Source organism: Channa argus, chromosome 19 (genome assembly GCF_033026475.1).
Source record: "Channa argus isolate prfri chromosome 19, Channa argus male v1.0, whole genome shotgun sequence".
In the NCBI taxonomy this organism is placed as follows: Eukaryota; Metazoa; Chordata; class Actinopteri; order Anabantiformes; family Channidae; genus Channa; species Channa argus.
Genome location: NC_090215.1, coordinates 20,978,293 through 20,998,560, shown reverse-complemented (window position 1 = coordinate 20,998,560; position 20,268 = coordinate 20,978,293). Strand labels below are relative to the sequence as shown.

The 20,268-nt window shown below is 41.3% G+C and overlaps 2 protein-coding genes across 4 annotated transcripts in view; both read right to left on the bottom strand.

Annotated features, from left to right (window-relative positions):
* sugct (succinyl-CoA:glutarate-CoA transferase) overlaps nucleotides 1-20,268 on the bottom strand; it is a 64,381-nt gene that overhangs the window by 8,957 nt on the left and 35,156 nt on the right. For 2 of the 3 annotated variants that reach the window (XM_067485596.1, XM_067485595.1), the window contains exon 13: nucleotides 1,975-2,038. The exons of the other annotated variant lie outside the window; for it this stretch is intronic. In XM_067485596.1, the coding sequence (XP_067341697.1) occupies nucleotides 1,975-2,038 (64 nt within the window). The remainder of the gene's footprint in view (nucleotides 1-1,974; nucleotides 2,039-20,268) is intronic. 3 annotated transcript variants of the gene reach the window in all.
* Nucleotides 2,049-19,256, bottom strand: LOC137104441 (chemokine XC receptor 1-like). Its single transcript, XM_067485628.1, has 3 exons — nucleotides 13,198-19,256; nucleotides 11,407-11,812; nucleotides 2,049-11,083 (listed from the first exon to the last, which is right to left on the bottom strand). The coding sequence occupies exons 2-3, from the start codon at nucleotides 11,778-11,780 to the stop codon at nucleotides 10,642-10,644; spliced, it is 816 nt and encodes a 271-aa protein (XP_067341729.1). The 5' UTR covers nucleotides 11,781-11,812; nucleotides 13,198-19,256; the 3' UTR covers nucleotides 2,049-10,641.

Genomic DNA, 20,268 nt, shown 5'->3' with positions numbered 1-20,268 from the left:
ACTTGTGTGTGGTGGTGTTTGCTAAACAGAGATGGAGCGACGAGAAGAGCGAGAGCAAAGAAAAGCAGATTGTTGAGGCTGTGAATACAGACAACGGTTGGAGCTGAGGGTCATCATCCAGTTTTTGGAAGCTCCGCTAAAGAGACCTGAGGCCGTTCTCCATCTTCTCCGTCCCCAGAAGCTGTTCCAGATCAGGTGTTGCTCCTCTGACTGTGGACAGCCAACCAGCCGGGACATGTGCAAATTAATTAAATCACGAGTGTCTTTGCTGATCAGATGGAAGAAAACCTGCATCAGCCGGACGTTGGTACTGATCATGTAGTCGTGTCTGTATTTGTTTTCGTTCAGTCAAACTGCCCCAAAGTGTGCAGAGGTGCAAACACCACTTTCAGTTAACGTCAGTGTGTGATGCTCACTTTGTTCACTCCACTTCTCACTGTGTTGTTATGTAGTTCAAGAATGCAAGTTTTCAGCAAACAGCTTTTTTGATGCCACCCAGTGTGTCAAAAATAATAAAGAAAATAAGTGAAATCAGTGTTAATCTGCTTCATATTTACACAAATTCACGTGATGCTGAGGTCACTTTGAATAAACTCAGATCACTGATCTGATTCATCTGTTTTTGTTTCCTCAGCTGCGTGTGACCGAGTGCGTTTACACGGACTTAAGTAACCGGGTTACAGTCGTCTTTCCCTGAAAGATGATTTCCAAAATCTGGGTGGGGGATTAGGGAAACCCAGTCCGGTAGGCTTCTGCCGTAGAACGCAGATTACTCTGCCATGTATGCGTGTAACCAGGTTTCTAACCGGCTTTCTCCGACTGCACATGTGCATAAAATCACAGGCTGCAGACAGTAAGCTGCACGCTGCTGAGTGAACGAGTGAACGAGTGAATGAGAGTAGAGACTGTTAATGTGTTAAAACAAAGTCTCTTAGACGTCCAAATCAGTCACTTTCCCTGTGGAAGTTTTAATATTTAGAGTGTTGTGGATCAGCTGCATGTGTCTTTCCTTTCTCTCTCCTGTGCTGCGACACACACACACACACACACACACACACACACACAGAAAAGTCAGAAAGCAGCGGTTTCCTTCATTATGTGCAATTAAAATCTGTGCGACAAGCTTCTAAAACAAGATTTCCCATCACCAGGTTTCTTAAGTGGGCTCCGCTCCCTGATTACCAGAGGAAGAACCCCGGTTCTTAAGTGCACGCTAACGCGGTTAATCTGAATGCTCCAGAGCCGAAGGAGGTGGTGATGAGCCTGAAGCTCACTGCCACACAAAGCATCTATGACCATGTTGACAGCCCTCAGAAAACCTGTGGGTGCTGTCGTTAAAAAAAACAGACAGCGAGTGAATATTTCCACAGTCCCACGGAGGAGAGACTACAGAGATGGATACATTTACACCTTTTCACCATCTGGACAGATTGAGTCCCCGACATCCTCCAGAGGCGGTTTGATCAGATTTCCATCCATCTTATGTGACCCACCCACAGCTGTAGTTACAGTAAACAGAAACCAGGGCGCAGGTTTATTCTCAAAAATACTTCGTAGATTTGTAGATTATTCCGACTGATGTGAACCTGCTGAAATCTTTTGAACTAAAGAAGTGAAAAATAAGTCTTCTAGATTTTTCTGTTTGAATTTGATTCTCTGGGTTATTTCATAGGAAAGTAAAAACTGAGTCAACTGGTTTCAAACCAAACGCAACACACTCTACCTGTCTCTGCTCACTATGGATGTCTTCCTGTTGTGTCTCACACACAGGTTAGAAGACAGATTAGACTGTAAATATATGGTGGTGGACAAACAGCTTCCTGCTCATGGAAAAAAACAGATCCATCAAACCCACCAGGTCCTCGTGGACCACTTCTAGGAAAACCTCATTTGACAATTTGATGTCAGGGATGAAGGGTCAGTGGTTAAAGAGTGAGTGTGTGTGTGTGTGTGTGTGTGTGTGTGCGTGCTGACCGGGTACAGTGATGCAGCCTGCTGTTGGATGGTTCATGTCCTGAATGAGACCATTGTGTTTCACCTGCAGACAAACAAAAACAATGACAAACTGAACAGAAATCATTTCAGGGTGATACTGTGTGTTCAGAAATAATCCGTTTTTATCAAAGATTACAATGAGAACAAGCTAAATAAAAAGTCACACATCATGTCTCTTCTTCAGACACTGATTTTGACTTTGACCTGTAAGTGCAGGTTGAATTCAATGATATTTTCTGCTTCACTTTTTACTGCGCTACAAATATCTGACAACTTGGAATATTTGTAGCTTTTCTAACATTTTACACAAAAATAAAATGCATTGTCCAAACTTTCTGCCTCGTGACCTCTGTGTTTGGTTGCGTCTTGTCATCATGTCTCAGTGTCTCTGAGTTGTGTTTAGTTCTATCCAGTTTCAGTCAGGAGTGATGAAGAATTAAGTGGTCTCCTCCCTCCCGCCCTGCACCACTTCCTCTATGGAACAACTATGACTGATGGAGTCACATTCTCCTTTTCCTCATACTCATCTCTCCACCTTTCACTGAGGACTAGAGGACACAAATCAACCTTTCAGGCACTTTTAGGATTTAGTTCCTTCTGTTTCTTACATAATCCTCTGTTGTGTTTCGGCAGCTCTACATTTAGTTTCTGTCAAACTGCCCCAATTGAAGAAATGACGAGACACGAAAAAGACATGATCTGATTTCACATCTTCTTCAACCATGTCCCATTGGGGATTGGGCTTTAGAAAATCCTTTCTGAGTTTAAAGTAAATCAGATGTTCCACTAGGTTTGGGATCAGACTCCTGACTTTGATAATGTCCCAGATGGACAGTTCATCCAAGCCACCATGCAGGATGCCTCAGGGCGTCCTAACAAAAAGACGAGCAGGCTGGTTGTCAGGAGACTGGGTGAACTAAAGCAGACCTGAGGATTCTCCAACTCCAAAGCAAGAGAGAAGAAAAATGAAATATAAATTTGCTCCTACGGGAACTTTGAAGACAAAAACTAACAAGAAAGCTATCCGACCATTGGACAGGCAGTCCAGTCCCAGACGTAGTGTACAGACACCACAACCAATCATGTCCTGTTCAGTCCTCAGGGGTCACACATGGGTTCTCTAAGAGACCTGATGTAAACGATTTTGTGCCTGTGAAGTGATGGTGCAAGTCAACACCTTCTGACAAAAAATGTATTTTGGGTTTTTTACCAACAGACTGTACTAAGGAGAGCTGCACTGATACAAGCAAAGGATGTCAAGGGTCAAATACCCAGAACCCAAAAAGAGCTACAAGCATCAAGCATCAAGCATCAAGCGAAACACACTTCACCACAGTGCAATACACAAACCCCCCTCACCATTATCACTTGCTCATTCAATATATACACGGTTTTCTTTTAAAACTAAAGATTTACAAAGGTTGCCAGCTGTATGCACTCGGACTGGACCCAAGAGACCGTTGACTTGTGGCAAAGAGTCTGTCCCCTATTATTCGAACTGCAGTTACAGTATCCATAACTGACTAGGAGACTAGTGTGTGACAGAGATGTGCTACAAGGTTATGTTAAGACTATATGCAATATATGTCTAAGTTAGGTACATGTCCAGTTCTCCAAGATCGAACACACAAATGTCACGTTAAGTCCTCCAAGTTCACATCCAGTCATCAACTGGACATTTGACCGGTGGCTGTTCTGGTCATCACACAGAGACTGTGAGAGAAAGAAAAGAGTGAATCACTCCAACACAGTCTGTCCTGGTCGTCCTGACCTGTGTTCAGGTCTCAGTGACTTGGAAGCTTTTAGCAGTGGTGAAAGTTTGAGACAAATCCTTCATCACCGAAGCTGAAAAACAGAACATCACACAGGGGAAGCTGCTGATGGACGGCGGTCTCCCCTTTTATTGGTTTTACAGAAGTACCTGAATCATCGAAAGTGACAACAGAGATTATTTTAATAGGACAAAGTCAAGAGTCTGGGAGTGGGTTGGCTTTAAAAGCAGAGAAAACTCAGCAGTTAGAGCCTCTTAAATGTTATTCGACTTGTCTCTGTGTTACACAGAACATGTGGGTGGCTATCATCCGAGGAGCTTTGTGGTCACGCTGTCCTGGGATTTCATTTGATTTACTGAAAGTGAATGTGGAATCTAACAAACCAGAGACATTCAGAGCTGACACAACCTCTATTTAAATGTACACGAGGGTCCTCTAGTTTTTTAAACCATCTCTTTTTTGACCCTAAACTACAACCACGTTCTTAGGATTTCCACTATTTTATATCAATGTGAACTGAGGGTTTTACTGCGTAATTGCTGCTGCACAGATGCTGAGGAAAGCAAAGCACTCATCTCATCATCTGACCAGTTTGTTTAGGTTCCATCCCTGAGCCATGGTTCTGAACGCTGGGTAGTGACATAAAGAACAACTCTGCGTATTAGTGATGGGTCAAACAATACCAACACGTCGGTGTGTGTATCAACCCCAAAGTGTGTGTCGCTTTGAGAAAAATCACATGACCAAGCGCAAATCTGTGTCTATCAGGAAGCAGCACTTTGGACTATATTCATGCTGAAAGGACGAGAGGAGACTTTGTTTGATGCTTTTTCTATCAGTTTTAGTTTCATCTTTATCCACTGATATTTACAGAACCATAGAGAACAAGGACATTTTCTCCAGTATAACCCCAAATAAGATAAATGTTTTCCTTTGCCGTTTCCACTTCTGCTCAGTTTTTATTTGAGATTAATTCCTTTCTGAAGGACTGTTCACTTAATTTGTGTTCACACGAATTGACTTTTAATTTCATTTGCAGGTGAAATGTGGGTTCTGCTCCACAGAGCTGTCTTACATAAACAGGAGCACTTCATCAATGCACCTTTACAAACCTCCCACCTCATCTGTACCCGTGTAAGAGTTTTTTCCAAAGCAGGAGAACTGGTCTCAAAGTGACTCTAACACCTTGGCCCCAACATGCTACAGAAACTCTGTCTTAATTCAAATGTGTAAACCTGCCTTTTCCCCTCACATAAGTACACAAGCGCTGCCACTTTCACGTATTTTTCATAAGTGACATTAACAAAAAGGTTTTCACTTATTCGTCCTTTCAAAAAAAGATTTTTTTACATTCTGTGTTTGACATACTGTTAGTCCCAGTCATATTATTTTGGTTATATTCAAACTAAGCTGGTTATGTAAACAGGACCATTCATCCACATGTCAGAAGAGATGAACCAGGTTCAGTCTCCACAAGGTTTATCCCCGTTTCCTGCTGTATTTTTTTGTAATCCAGCAGATGTCGCTATTAAGTGATACATCAACACAGTGTCAACACAGTTGGAGAACTGTGCAACACCCTCCATGAGGGGTCATCTACTCATCACTATTGCATATATAAACAGCCAATAAGAGTTTGTTCTGAGAGAAGGCCGGTCTCAGCCTTAGAGACTGGGTACAGAGTTCGCACATCTGGACGGACCTCAGAGCGGAGCCACTGCTCCCTTGTATCATAAGGAGCCAATTGAGGTTGTTGGGACATCTGATCAAAATGCCTCCTGGGCACCTTCTACTAAAGAATTTGAGGACAGATGTTTGCTGTAGTTCTGTGTATTCAGCTTCACATTTACTAGGACCTGGTCCTGAACACTCATCAAGTTCACAGACCGTAGGATTTCTCGGTGATGACTACACTGAAAAAGCAGAAATACTGACACAGCGATCAGGATTAGAAAATGTTTAGAGGGGCAGCAGTTCAATGCTGCCTGAGTAAAAACAAGTGCTAAACATTTTGAATATATCCCAAGTTATTAAATACTTTTAAAGGCTTGTGCTGACTCTGTACAGTAAAACAAACATTTGTGCGACCGCAGCACTCGCTCCTCTCTCCACACAACAGCAGTCATTGTGTGTGTTAAAATATGCAGGTTTACGTCTGATGGAAAAAGGCTGCGGATGTGGGTGAAGCTGCAGGGTAAACATCCACATAGCGTGTGAATGGGAAAAAGGCAGCTTGGCACATGGGCACCAGCATGTGTCTTACTTTATATTAGCTCAGACACACATACATTCTACAACATCCGTGTGCGTTTCCATCTCTACTGGGATGTTTGCATTGCGTGTTTATTTGTCTCTGTCCCCGTCTGTCCACCTCTTGGCTTCCCACAGCCAACTAACTGTCTCGCTCTCTTTTTCCACCTTGTTTCTTTCATTTGCTTGATTTTCAGTTCCATTGTTCTTTTTCACTTCATGCTCCCACTTTCCTCAAGTTGCCCTTTTCCTTTCTTCGTCTGTCTAATCTGCAGTTTATCCATCATCAAACAGCTCTGCATGAAGGTCATGTGTCCAGTATTTGAATTCAGAGTGAGACATCTCACAACAAGTAAGATGCTATGTCTTCATTTCACATTACTGACACCATGACAGAGACCAAAGCAGCAACTAAATATATATCACAGATCAAACCGAAACACTGAGGAATCAAACACTCACTCACACACTCAATCACTCAAGGGCCCTAAACACTGATCGATGGCTTTAATTTCAGCATCAAACGAAACACACTGTGCAAGTCAAATGCTAAAAAATGATGTGTGTGTGTACTTATACCAGTATATAACAAAGGTAAGTACACTGCTGTATCACTACAATCTCTGCTTAATGCACTTTTCTTTTTTTTTTTTAGACAGAATTCATGTTTAAATCATTAAACTCTAAAGGTTTAAGAGCCAACTACAACAATGATGATTATTTTCTCACAACTCTGTGGGGAGATGTTCTGCTATTCTTTGCTCAAGTGGTTTGTTGCTCTACTCAGATTTAAATTGCTGTGTTCTACTAGATTATATTCAGCTCAGCAGAATGTGCACAATTTACATTTGACAATAAAAACTGTTTCTATTGGTGTCACAGTTAAATCTTTAATTGGGTGTTTTTGGTTGACACAGCTCTGAGGTGACACCTCCTCTGGTATTGCATGTGCTGAAATGTGCTGTTGAACATGAATAATGTCAGGGCCATAGTTTTAATTTAAAAAACGTACCACAATTCTGCTGTGTGTAGGTGGGAAAAGATGAACTAAGGAGGACTGGGAGATGAAGCAAGTCATATGTTGCTTTTGTACTTGTGAAATCAGAACAGTCAGGGTTGTTTCAGCATGTTCAGATATTAATGTACTGGAAAAAGTTGGTACAGAAGATTTTCTGTTGGTCAACATTAAAGTTAAAAGCTTTACACAGGACACACAAATCACTTCATTCTACAGTTGATATACAGTACGTGTGTGTATCTGTCTTTGTGTATGTGTGCACACAACAGTATGATTGCATGCATGTGTGTGTGTAATGCTAGCTGCTTGTTATGCAGGGTATCATTACATCCATATGGTCATCACACACTTCCCACAGGTCAAACACATTGCTGAACTCCAGGTTTTATTTACCAGCTGTTTTCTTACAAACAATAAAACACAAAGAACCAAACTCGAACAAATAGTTTGTGAATCAAAAACAGGGGAAATTAATCCAGTGTAGAAGAAACAGGAAATAGTAAAAATTCCAGTGCAGTGTTTTCAGACACAACGGGATAAATAGAAGAATATGCCAAAGTCATTCAGCATTAATCAGCTGAAGCTCCCAATGAGTGTGAGGCTGTGTGAGCCCAGCTCTGCTAAAACACAAACACACAACCTGTCTGTGTGTTTGTGTGAAGACACAAAGATGTTCAATCCCCGCTGCACTCACAGCTGCTCTGCAGCACTACAGCGTGAAGGTGGCTTGCTGTTTCCTGGTCTGGGGTTTCTACCAAAATATAGATTTGAATTGTTTTTCTCATGTTGTATCATGTTATCTCCACTGGGCTTTATCCAGAGAAGGATTATGGTTCTATAGAGGCAATAAGTGAAGGACTGAAGTACATCACTATTAAATTCTCCATATACATTTATGTTCTCCAGAGGATAAACCAAATAATGCTGGTGATCATGTGACCTTCCTTCTATCACCAGCATAACGTTGATGTTTGAGTTTAATTTTAATGTCTGGATTATTGGATGCATTGTATTAAACCTGCTTCATGTTCCCCTCAGAATGAACTTTAATAACATGAACAGAAAACAGATTTTAGATGCTTTTAGATGATCTAACTCATTCGCTTAAGATTTAGTGTTTGTAAAACTAAACATTTAAGGTTTGTGCTGAAACTCCTAAAGGGTTCATCCCCTGAGGAGCAGGAATGGATTTAGAATACACTCTTTCAGTTTTAGCTGTGTTAGCACTATGGCTGGTCCCCCACACCCACAAATGAATGAAATGATTTGGTTCAGACATTCATATTCCCCTCAGGATATATGCTAAACTACAGTGAAACATTACAGCAGACACGTAGCATGTTAGCGTGTTGAGCAGAAGCATTCAGCTGAAATTTCAAGTTTAAGCCTCACAAAGCTGCTAATGTGACTGGAAACGTATAGTTTTGTTAACTTTTGGAACAATTTATTACTCAAAAAGTATTTATATGGTTATGTATTTAGTCTCTTTTTGTTTAATTAGGAAGTGATTAAATAACATATAAACACTTTGTCAGTGTTTCACAAGCTAAATATGATTTTAATCTGTGTTTTAATGAGTCACCTGGGTCAAAATGCTCTAGATGCCAAAAACATGTTGTCAATGAACATTTCCATTGTTTAGTACAGTAGATTTTTGTTGCCAAACCAGTAAACTGGACCTGCTGTTCTGCCAGTTAAATTCAGCTCATTTATATATCACCAATTCAAAACCAAAATCATCCCAAAGCACTTAACTCAGTAACGACACTACTTCTACCAAATCCACCCTAAACATGCATTAAGTGTAGAGAAGAAAGTTTGTTAGCTGCCAACACATTCTGCACTTAAGGTAAAAACGAGTTTGATAATTAAATACAATCACTGCACTTTGCTTAGAAAAAGAAAAACGTTACAGTTACAGGACGAACGACAGCTCTGATCAAACTATCTGTGGCTTTTAAAATTGCATTGTAAATAGCATTTCCGTGTGTATGAGCAGCATGAGCCACAGGTTCACACAGTCTGTCAACAATGAGGTGACAACTCTGTGCTGAACCATGGAAATTCATTAGGAGCCCGTCAGATGTTCAGATACAAACGAAATCAACATCAAACAGCGTTCGTCACTGCACTGAGCCTCCCTCTGACTCCTGTCATCGCTGCACCGTCTCCATCACTGAGGCCACGTCGCACAATGACTACTTCACCCTCTCTGCTCTTCCAGCTATTTTTACGCCTCCTCTCCCTCCTGCCCCACACCGCCCCCTCTCTGAGTCTTTGAAGCTAGCTGTGGCAGTCCATTAAGTTGACTAACCAGCACCCATGGGAGATATACGGGCCTGCCGTTACATCATGTTACTGCAACATCAAGGCGAAGAGGATGGAGTGTGTGTGTGGAGCGGCGGGATGTATGTAGTGTGTGTGTGTGTGTGTGTGCGTGAAGATCTGAAGCTGGGTGAACCTGCTGCTCTCAGTTTGACCTCAACAATCAAAGCAGCTTCTGAATATCGCAGCGTTTTCATTCCTGTGAAGTGTCAGAGCAGCTTTTTTCCCTCTATATACAGGCTCACAACAGCACTTAATAGATGTGTTACATAAAGCTGCAGCCTGGATGTTAAAGGTCCCAGCTGATTTGGCGTTTCATGATTGCAGCTCACGACATAAAGAAAGCTCATTATCATGTTGTGTAAAAATGAGCATTTCTAACTTTGAAGAGTGAAGCAGTTATTTATCACACTGGAGGAGTCATGACTTCCTCTTTAAACACATCCAATAAACACATCCTGTGAAAACTGTGGTTGTGTTTCTAAAGCAACATGACATGACACTGAAAATGTGACCACAAAACAATGTATTAAGTTTAGAATTTTTATTTTATCTCCAAAAAATAAGCCACAACTAGTATATGCACAATAGAAGAACTATAGTCTTCACATCTCCAGCAAACCTCCTCTGGTATTCTTTTCCATTTAAGTAGCTGTGCGATGCCACGTGTGCTTAACTTTGTAGCTTGAATTAGGTCTATAACAATCTATAGCTGCATTCTACCTCCATTTTCTCTTATCTAAAAATAAGAGCAAGAAGCAGAGAATTCATGACAAGAAAGGACAGAATATTCTCATGTGATGTAGTTCAGTCAGAAAGCTGCTGTAACAATGACCAACAGTGGCAGAGAACCACAATCCACGAATCCTCTCAACCTTTAGTCCCTGTGCAGCTCAGAGCTGGGTCCAGGTCCAGGCTATTAGACCACCTTTAAATACTCAGCATAAACCATCTCATCCTCCAACTCTGCATTTATCTCTGCTCTTAACATTTTTCATATGTTCTTATCATTTTCTATCACCCATATTTTTGACTTATTAATATAAAAAAACGTTCGTATACACTAACATTGGATTTGTAAATAAAATATGCTATAAAACATAAAACCTGCCCGGCCTCTGTGGCTACAGCAGCTGGTAACATCAACAGGTGGTAACTAGTCAGCTTTTGTCCCAGGTAGACAAGACAGGTAATGAAGTCCCAGCTGCTTATTAGAATTTATACTTGAGTGCTGCACTAACTAACTGAGCTGGATTTTATTAACCAGTAATTAACACAAACTCAGAATTTGATGCAGGGCATTTTTCCAGCTCTGTGGAGTAGCAGTAGAGGAGTGATATACCCACTGATGATGTTGATGGCCATGACAACTAACATGATCTGCATCAGTATAAGCTGCGATGCACACAACAGTGTTGGACCCAGCAGAAAGACTCGGAGCAGCTGGGTGCTGCTGGTGAACACCAGGTTAATCACGATGACCTTAAAGGCCTTTCTCTTCATGCGGTGGTGTCCGCCCCTGTCGCTGGGCCCTGGCTGCCTCAGTAAAAAGAGAACACGGACGCCACAGAATAACATGAGCAGAAGGAACAACAGGGAATTGGACATAACCAGACACGCTGACTGTGTGTTTGAAAGTGTGAAGGTCGGTACGATGGAGTACAGCAACACCAGTAACCAGTCGAGCACACAGCACAACAACCTGTAACGGAGAGGTTTGACCCTGTGGAGAGGACAAAGTGACGGATCATTCACACTGAACAAACAGAAAGAAATATTAGAAAAATAATACAAATTATTAGGAACCGGACTGTTCCTCCTGCACATTTCTGATATTTAAAATCAATACACCAATAAAAAGATCAAAGACCTGCAAAAAAGTTCAGATGTATTGACATCTGAGTGTTGACCCTCACTGATTGTAGTTTGTAGACTTGAGAAGTAATGAAAAGTAAGAAAGCAGATGTTGAGTTTCCGGGTAGTTGGGAAGAAAAACCCCCAGGACTACAAAGTGGATCAGTCCTGGACATCACTTTCTTGAGTTACCTGAGGTATGTGGTCGGATGCACCGCAGCCAGGTAGCGCTCCAGGCAGATGCAACTCTGGAAGACTGGACGGGAAATGAACATGAGCTGTATGAAACACTGCAGCACCAGCATCGCAGTGCTCATGGTCTTCTTCAGCACGATTTGAATCATTACGTAAAGAGACGAGAGGCAGAAGATGATCTCCGAGACGGCCAGATTTAGGGCAAACAGCTCTGAGACCACAGCTCCGCCTGCTCCGTACACTCTCTGCCACACTATGTAGACGTTAGCGTGCAGACTCACAAACACGTTGCACGCAAGCAAACCTGTTATTCCATTGTAGAAATAGGTCTGGGCTGATACTAAGGTCTTGTTGGCTGCAGAGGTATTCATCTTCACCAAAGAGTTGAAGTGTGTTCTGGGATCTGCAGGTGGAAACCCAGAGACATGATACACACTTAGTTGTCTGCACCAACTTGATAAAAGAGAAACCAAGATTTTAATGTAACTTCATACTAAAGTTAAAATTTCAGATTACAATGTTGGCCAGAAACAGGAATGTGTGTCCAAACCTTTGTTAGTTTTGGCTGTTTTTTAGATTTTATTTTAGACACATCTTCCCTACACTTTGCTCCGTACTCTACCTCACACTGTTCCTATGCCTATGATATTACTATGATATTACACAGGACTGTGTCTGTTCACAGTATTAACCATTCCCTGTCCATCCTGTCAGTTCTTTCTCTGCTACAACAAACATCACTAAAGATGCTTCTGTTTCTAAGGGTCTTTTAACAGGCTTACACATTTACCTGTTATCCTGCTTTTTATCTACAGACCAAAATCCATTGATGACCAATCAACAACCAAGGATAGTGTTTTCACACCATTATGGTGTTTCTGAATTCTAATAGAATTACATTAAAGTTCTCCACACCATCACTCGTGTGCTTCCAAGCTGGTATCTAAACAACATCCACCCCTTTTAGTTTTGCATCCCAGATCATCTCCTGTTTGCAATTTAGGCTTTTTGTTTCACCACAAGCTTATTTTAAACTGGACCCACCTGTGGATTTGCATGGCGGGCAGTGAGTGGATTCTAAGTTTACATCTGGTGTATTCAAAACAAGTCAAAGGGGGACACGGATATGGTTTCTGTGAATGTCTGTGGACTGAGGGTATGGCCACAGATTATTCTGCGAGTATAATTTGTCAGTGGAATTTCGAAAACAGAACGGCAGAAGGTTTCCTCATGGGTCAGAGGAAGAGGTTTATCTGAGATCAGGGGATCCATAATGGTTCAAATAAAGCAGGATGTTTCCATTTTAAGTACAATTCTTAACCTCCCATGACATTGATTACGTGCTACACCTGGGTTAGGTTCTCGCTTTTACAATTTTATGCAGATGATAGTCTTTTTGTTTTGGGTAAATAAATATAAAATTAGATAATTGTTCAGATTTTGTTGAAGAAATGTTGATGTCTTCTGTTTGCTTCAGTTACACTTTATTCGACGTGGTCAGGTTTAGGGAATGAGAATTAAAATCATCAGTATTGTTAATAACTTTAAAAAAGTCAAACAAACTCTCTCCACTTTGTTATTCATAATCAACTCAACAAAGACTAAACATAAAGATTGTTGCTAAAACATTTCAATGTCATATTAAAAGAGCACTGAGGCAGAAATGAGACAAATCTCAAACCATCAGAGATAACAACAAACAGACATCATCTAACTTCTGACTGTACAGGTTATATACTTTTATCTGTGCAAACATGCTGAGGCTCTGTATTTTTGAGTCAAACTTACCTTCAGCTCCATGTCCACTGGCAGCTTCTCAGTGAACAAGCATCATGGGGTTTGTTCCCATGTCACCATCTATGAAGCAGTCAGGTGGTAACAGATGACCAGACACGGCATCCTCATGTTGATTTGCATGACCAATGAAGCCTGGGTCAAACCAGGAGGATATCAGATAACTTGCTCGAATATGAGCTTCTAATTACTCTACAAATACATATTGAAGTGTATGTGTGTACATATATACGGTACATAACATTTTGCACTTTAAAATCCAAGCTGTAGGACATGAGTACATTGATATGATCCTTTTCACTTTAGCTGCATGGATTCTTTCTGGTTAGTGAACAAACTAGCTCATCTGCTAAACTTACACACTAAGAAAAACGGGGTAACTGGTTAGCTAGCCATCACCAACATCCATCAGCTTGCTCACTAATTAAACCAAAGAGAAAATACAGCGTGTTCAGAATAAACTAACATTAAAGTTACAGGTCTTTTCAGTTTGCAGTGATCGAGCTTTTAATCTCAACCAGTTTCATTTTTCTCAGTCACGTTCAAAAACATAAATCATAAAGATTTGCTGGAATCTGAACAACTTACCGTTGGTGATCTCAGTATCTCCACTGATCAATGAAGGTTAGGTCATACTTTCCAAAAAAAGATGCTCGTGATAAGTTCAGGTCTTGGCTCAGAATCATCATGTGTAGAGGTTTTCTTCATTGTCCATATCCATTCCAATGTCCGATTCCAGTTCCATGATTACAGCACAAACACAGAGGCTAACAGCTAATAACATGACTTTAATGGTGCAGAATGTAAGTAGGCCGTGTAAAGAAGCTCAGAGTACAGCTGAGCTCACTTCTTGTATCAGTAACAGTGTGGGCTGAAGTCGGCTTTCTGAAGCTGTTTCAGTGGGTCAGATACATATTTTTGATCTTCTGATGACGATTCTCATTTTCCAGTTGGAACATTAGATGAACAAATACTTCTATCTTCTAATACAACAAATGATGACTACAGATCACACTTAAATCAATAAATTAATACCATGAAGGAATTCAAAAATCTGAGGTATCAGTAGGTCTATTGATTAAAGTACATAAAACACACACACACACACACACACACACACACACACACACACACACACACACACACACACACACAGGGACTGGTTTGAGCCTGGATCTTTGTAGCAGGTCAAACCCCTTCTGTCCTATGACTCACAATGGTCACATTCCAAATTTGACCTGATGATTGCTCACAAAGGCCCGTGGGATTTTTCCTGTTGTGAATATCTGTAGACAATTTCACACATTACAGTGTTTTAGATTTGACCAAACTGGTGCACCAATCAAAGTCACACACACAAACACACACACATTTTCATTTCCTTATTAAAAACAGCAAAAGATTTAGACGTGTGATGAATTCCTTTCTGAACAAAAAAATGTCTTTGGAGCCGTAAAGACATAACACGCATACACCTGTGTGAGAATGTTTTCGTGACCCTGAGTCTTTGTGTGTTTAAGTTTGTATGAAGTGGAAACTTTGGCGTGTGGAGCGTGTGTATTTTGGATGGAAGAGTTGCCCATATGGAGGAAAACGGAGGGAAAAGCAAATTATCAGTGTGTTTGTGTGTTAGTGAGTGTATCAGCAGCTGGGCTCCAGGTGTGCAGCAGGACAGTAACCTCCTGTCAGTAGGGAGCAGTTCAGGAGCAACTGACACCGTCAACACCCACAGATGGAAAAAGCCAAATATGATTTCATCATTTATGCAGAGAGCTCAATCCCAAACGCCAGAGCTCTGAGAGTCTGACACGAAGTGACACTGAAAGGTTTAACACGGCCGTGAAGACGAGGCCTGAGCTATGACAAAGACAAATGGCCCTCGGATCTCGTTTGGATTCCTCATCTACTGCAACTCCAGTAAGCAATGTTCCTACATCTCCCAGAATGCCTTTCAGCCACATCCAGGTTAGTATGATGCAGGGCTCTGGATTGATTCTTTCTGAAACACTGTTACTGACATATTACCCCCTTTACACCTGAAACACAAAGGGCTTCATCTGTCAGAGGCCCAGATGACGGAACAGGAAAGAGAAACCAAATCCAAAGGAAGAAAGAAAAATAATTTGGTGCGAAAACAACAAAACTCACAGAGTAAAATAAAGTTTTAATAACTAATCATAGATGTTTTTACAGTCTGGGGATAAACTCATCGATCATTTAGGAGACGAAAAGAAAGGTTACAGGTCTCTCATGCAGACCACTGCTTATACAGATAATCATGGTGGAGAGTGAGAGGGAAGCTGAGGCGATAACCTCATACAGTCGGCACTGATCCAGGATTTACGGAGGATAAAGCTGTTTCACAAGCGTTCAGGGTCGAACAGGTTTTTATAAAGGCTTTGACGTTTCACCAGAGACGAGCTCCCGGTCAAAGGACTCTTAACAACATCTGAATCTCTGTGAACCAGGCTGAGAAAACAGGAGCACGCTCAGTCGGTCATTAAAGGTCATTCAAACCAATTATGGATAGAAATGCTCAAGAAGGGACGTAAGTCGGCCGATGATCCGGATTGTGTTTTCTGTACGTAAAGTAAAATGCAAGCCAACGTCAAAGAACCGACAAAGAGCTTCAGAGCAAACTGCTGCTAAGACATGTTTACTGATCGTAGAAAGACTGAACTGCTGCAGTTCCACAACATCTAAGCAACTTCATGCTCGAAGAAGACGATATGATCAGAAGCTTCCAAACAAGCGTGTGCTTTAAGCGGAGTAGTTTTGTTTCGTCTCACTCAGAATACTCCAGTTACCTCCTGCAGGTTAAACAGGAATAAGCAAACCGAGGAGACGGAGAGAAGAGCGAGGTTGAACACAGCACTCTGTAACTTCATCTGCTGCCAAGCCGGAAAACCTTTGTCAATTTGTGTTTCTACAGCTTTTAAAACCCTTAGTCTGCTCTCACTGGATCATCTCATTACCTTCAGCACAGATTAATTATGACTCACCACATTAAAGGGAAGAAGAAAAACTAGAGGGCAAAGGATGAGGAAAGAGAAATCTGAGGAGCTGTGAGGGGAGGAACAAAGAGGCCAACAAGGAGGAGAAGACAAGCAAAGGAGATAAGGAGAGGAAATGAAAGAGAGAGAAGATAAGATAAGAAGGAGAGAAGATGAAAAACATAACGACACAAGGAGGCAAATTAAAGGAGCTGTGCAGTTATAGAACACCTGAGACTGTGTGTGTGTGTGTGTGTGTGTGTGTGTGTGTGTGTGTGTGTGTGTGTGTGTGTGTGTGTGTTGGGGGGCAAAGAAACAAAAAGAAGACGTAATGATTCCAGCTTCTTGTTAATACATGTTCTGAAAAACTCCATCTGAGCCTACGATAAATACAAACGGCCTCCATCGTTCATCATCAGCTTATTAGTCCCTAAAACTCAGTGGGCAGTGAGAGGATCTGACCTTCTGCTCCACAACAGCCCAATGATGTGTGTGGGGAGTAAAGGGGGGCTATGCTGGTTTTAATGGGGACCCCTCCATCACTTCCAGCCTCACATATCATAGTCACGTGACACTGACTTCTGCCTCACCATCAGTGGAGGAGTTAAAAAGTGAAGCTGTGGCTACATAAGTGGCAGATGTGACTTCCAGGCCTCATCAAAACCCTTCAGGCTGAGTGAACGTTTTTCTCTGTCCTCCATCTTTTTTTTTGAGCTTTCATTTTAAACACATTTTGGCATTTTAGCTCATTAGCTGCTGGCTTTATCCAAAGTTACATAAAACACGTTTCGGCTCCTGAAAATGTCCAAAAATAACATCTGACATACCAGCGGCCGTCCACATACTTTGTCTCTTTCTTCCTACAAGCTTTTGTTTGAAACTCTGTCCATTCCTGATGATTATCCGTCTGTTTATCTCTGGTTCTCTCAGAGTGTCACCGTTTAATTGGACGCCCCTCCTCCTCCGCCTCCGTCCCCATGGGAAAGTATGCAGACACATTTTGATTTGATTATGGCTCACAAACCAAACTATGCTCGGTTGCATTCCAGCTTCAACAAACAGACCATCTGAGGAAACAGCAGAGCAAGTCACTGAATACGGCCGCGGTGGATGGTTTGATTCCCTCCTTCTCATGTCACATCTCACAGATATTTCTACGGTAAGTTCCACCTTTTGGAAAAACCTCTTTTCCAACATTGCTTTTGTCACTTACTGTCTTACGTCTGTCTCGCTTCAGGTTGATGTTTGCTATCAAATTAGCTTTAATGAACCAATCTGGTTCTTTAACAGCAGAGGTGGAGCACAGACGCCCTCTAAAGGAAGCCACGTGTCACTACATCCAACTGAAACTCAAAATATTTTAGTCTAGTTTTCATCGACACTTCAGTCTCATTTTTCCTGAATTCCTAAGTATTTTGAGGTCACAGCCGTCTGCGTCCTTGTTGTGTACAGTTTTCATGGTAACGTTCTCATCTCATCTATCGTCTGTTGTTTATAGACAGTGTCCATGTCTTTGCTGTGCAGTAACACAACCTGCTGCACACATCACTACATTTGCGTCTCATTATTATAAACTCATCGTTCCTGCTCCCACACACAGAAAACTTGTAGCTCTGGGGTTTTGTTGTGCTGAGTGCATAATTCACATGCTCTGCTCCAACTTTTCCTTCGCACCAATTTGTTTTTGCTAGTTGTTTTTGCTTTTTTCCACATCACTGACTTACGCCAAATAATGTGTTCAACATGTCGCAAATATTAGGAAAAATTCCTCTGGAATCTAGATAATCCCGATTAGCTCCCACAGTGTAGTTTAACTGCATCACAATGTATCTGCATACACTGAGCCCTTCTCTAACTTCCCCCTGTAGTGGAGATGATCAGAGGATTTCCTCCTCTATTCTTCAAAACATCCTGACCACACAAGCACTGTTTGTCCCCATGACAGAGCAGGAGCATGCCACCCCAAGATGTGGTGACGGCCAATCAAACGTGACTGGTTTAAGCACTGTTCAAAATCCCCTCAAAAAAAAAAAAAAAAAAAGGAAATATCGATGCACATTCCAACGCTACGAGACTGAAACTATTTCTCTGTCTACACTCAAACAAAGTCTTAAAATATCTTCACCTTTGACAGAGTTTTCCAAAAAGCCATTTTAAGTGACCTAAAGCACATGTTGATGAGAAGTTAAAACACATAGAAAAGACTACAATTGAAGACGAAGGTCAGACTAATGCATCATCCCTCCAGCGGAAGCAAGAATTATCTTGTGACACTAAACGTTTCGGTAACGCTTTAGATTACAGCCCGCGACTTACATTTTACTCATTCGTAACAAATGTAGGTACCTCTACAGTACCTATGGATAAGCAAACTCTGGGGAATAACCGAGTAACAAAATGAGAATAAGAAAAATATCTGCAGTGTATTTTGTAGTAAAGGGATACTTATTAAATAGTTACATAAAGTGTGTAACCATGGTGTAACTACGGATAAGAAGAGGGTAACAGACTCCACTTTAAATTACAGAGGGGTTCAGATATAGTAATTTGTGAGAAAACTGGCGGCACCACTAACCCACACCAATCATATGATATTTAATTATTCATCAGTAAGCTGTTTAGATTATTTTTCCATGCTTTGAGGCAATAAAAATAAAAGCATGATTTCTATTTTCTATTTTTTCTCAAAAAGCCCCTCACCATCTTCTTGTCTGTAGTTACACTGTAAGTAGAACAAATGATGGCTGTAATTTAAAGTTGGGCCTCTTACCCGCTTCTTTTTTGTAGTTACACAGAACTTAAACTGTGGGTGTTTGCACCCATTTTGTAATTATTTAATAAGTACAAAATACTTTTCTTATTGTCATCATGTTACCCTGTTATTCCCCAAAGTTTGCTTATTGTTATCAAGTAACAATAAAATATGTTTCCATAGGTACTGTGGAGGTTCACCGTTGTTACTAATGAGTTTGATCTGAAGTTTTCCCTATTTTTCTAACACGCAAACCTAAACACCTAAACGTGCTTTCTGTGTTTTACCTGCTATCAACAGGAAGAAGAAATTCAAAGATAGAGGCACAAATGTAAAGAAACAACAGCAACAACAGTCTGACTGATCACAGCAAGAACTGACCTTTTCCTTTTCTTCGCTGCACAACTACAGCAAAGATGATTGATTGATTTATATCAAACAGTGGGTTTTATGAAGATAATTGAACTCTGAAATACACCATGACAGCATACACCACATGATGCTTTGAGCCTGTGGGTATGTATGGATGCACAAGAAAAAAAGGAGGATGAGTAAAATCAAAGATGAGAGGGAAGAGTGGAAAAGACTAGAACATGAGGAGGAGGAGAGTGAAAAAGGAAAACCAGGAGGAAAAGAGAAAGAAACACAGAAGAAGGTAAAGAAAAAGGAGAGTAGTGTGTGGAAAAACAGAGCAGGGAAGGGAAGAAGGAAACAAATGACAAAGAGACACAAACGAATATAGTAAAAGAAAAGCAGAGCAGCTGTGGAAAAGGGTTAAAGCAGAGGAAAAGTAGTGCAGCAAGTGGAGGAAAACTGGAAGGAAAAAAGAGGAGAAGAAGAAAGTTGGGTAGCAGGACAAGGAAGCAGAGAGAGACAGGGAGGAACAAGGAAAGACAGGAGAAGGAAAACAAAAAGAGGAGGAAATGGACAAGAAGTGGAGAAGAGGAAAGAAGAGGAAGTGAGGAGAAAAGTAACAGGACTAAAGAGATAAAAGAGAAAGAGGAAAAAGACAGAACGGGACAAAGGAGGAGGAGGAGAGGAAGAAAACAGGAAGCCCCTCCCTCTCTCTGATCACAAATTTTAGTGAATCATCTGTCCCTGAATGACCTCAGACTAACACTGGGAAACTCTGTGAGCGCGTGAGACACCTGGGAGACATTTGGACAACACATCTGCTTGTCTCTCTCTGTCTCTCTCACACACACACACACACACACACACACACACACACACACACACACAATCAGGGTTTCTCAGCTCAGGTGTTTGAGCTGCAGTGTGTATCTACAGGACGAACATCAGGTGGGATGGACAAAATGG

What these genes read in the sequence shown, in the direction of transcription:
- LOC137104441 (XM_067485628.1), bottom strand. Translation starts at nt 11,780, where the DNA reads ATGAATACCTCTGCAGCCAACAAGACCTTAGTATCAGCCCAGACCTAT. An exon ending in CATCCGACCACATACCTCAG is followed by an intron (nt 11,084 to 11,406) that starts GTAACTCAAGAA and finishes TCCTCTCCACAG; the next exon opens with GGTCAAACCTCTCCGTTACA.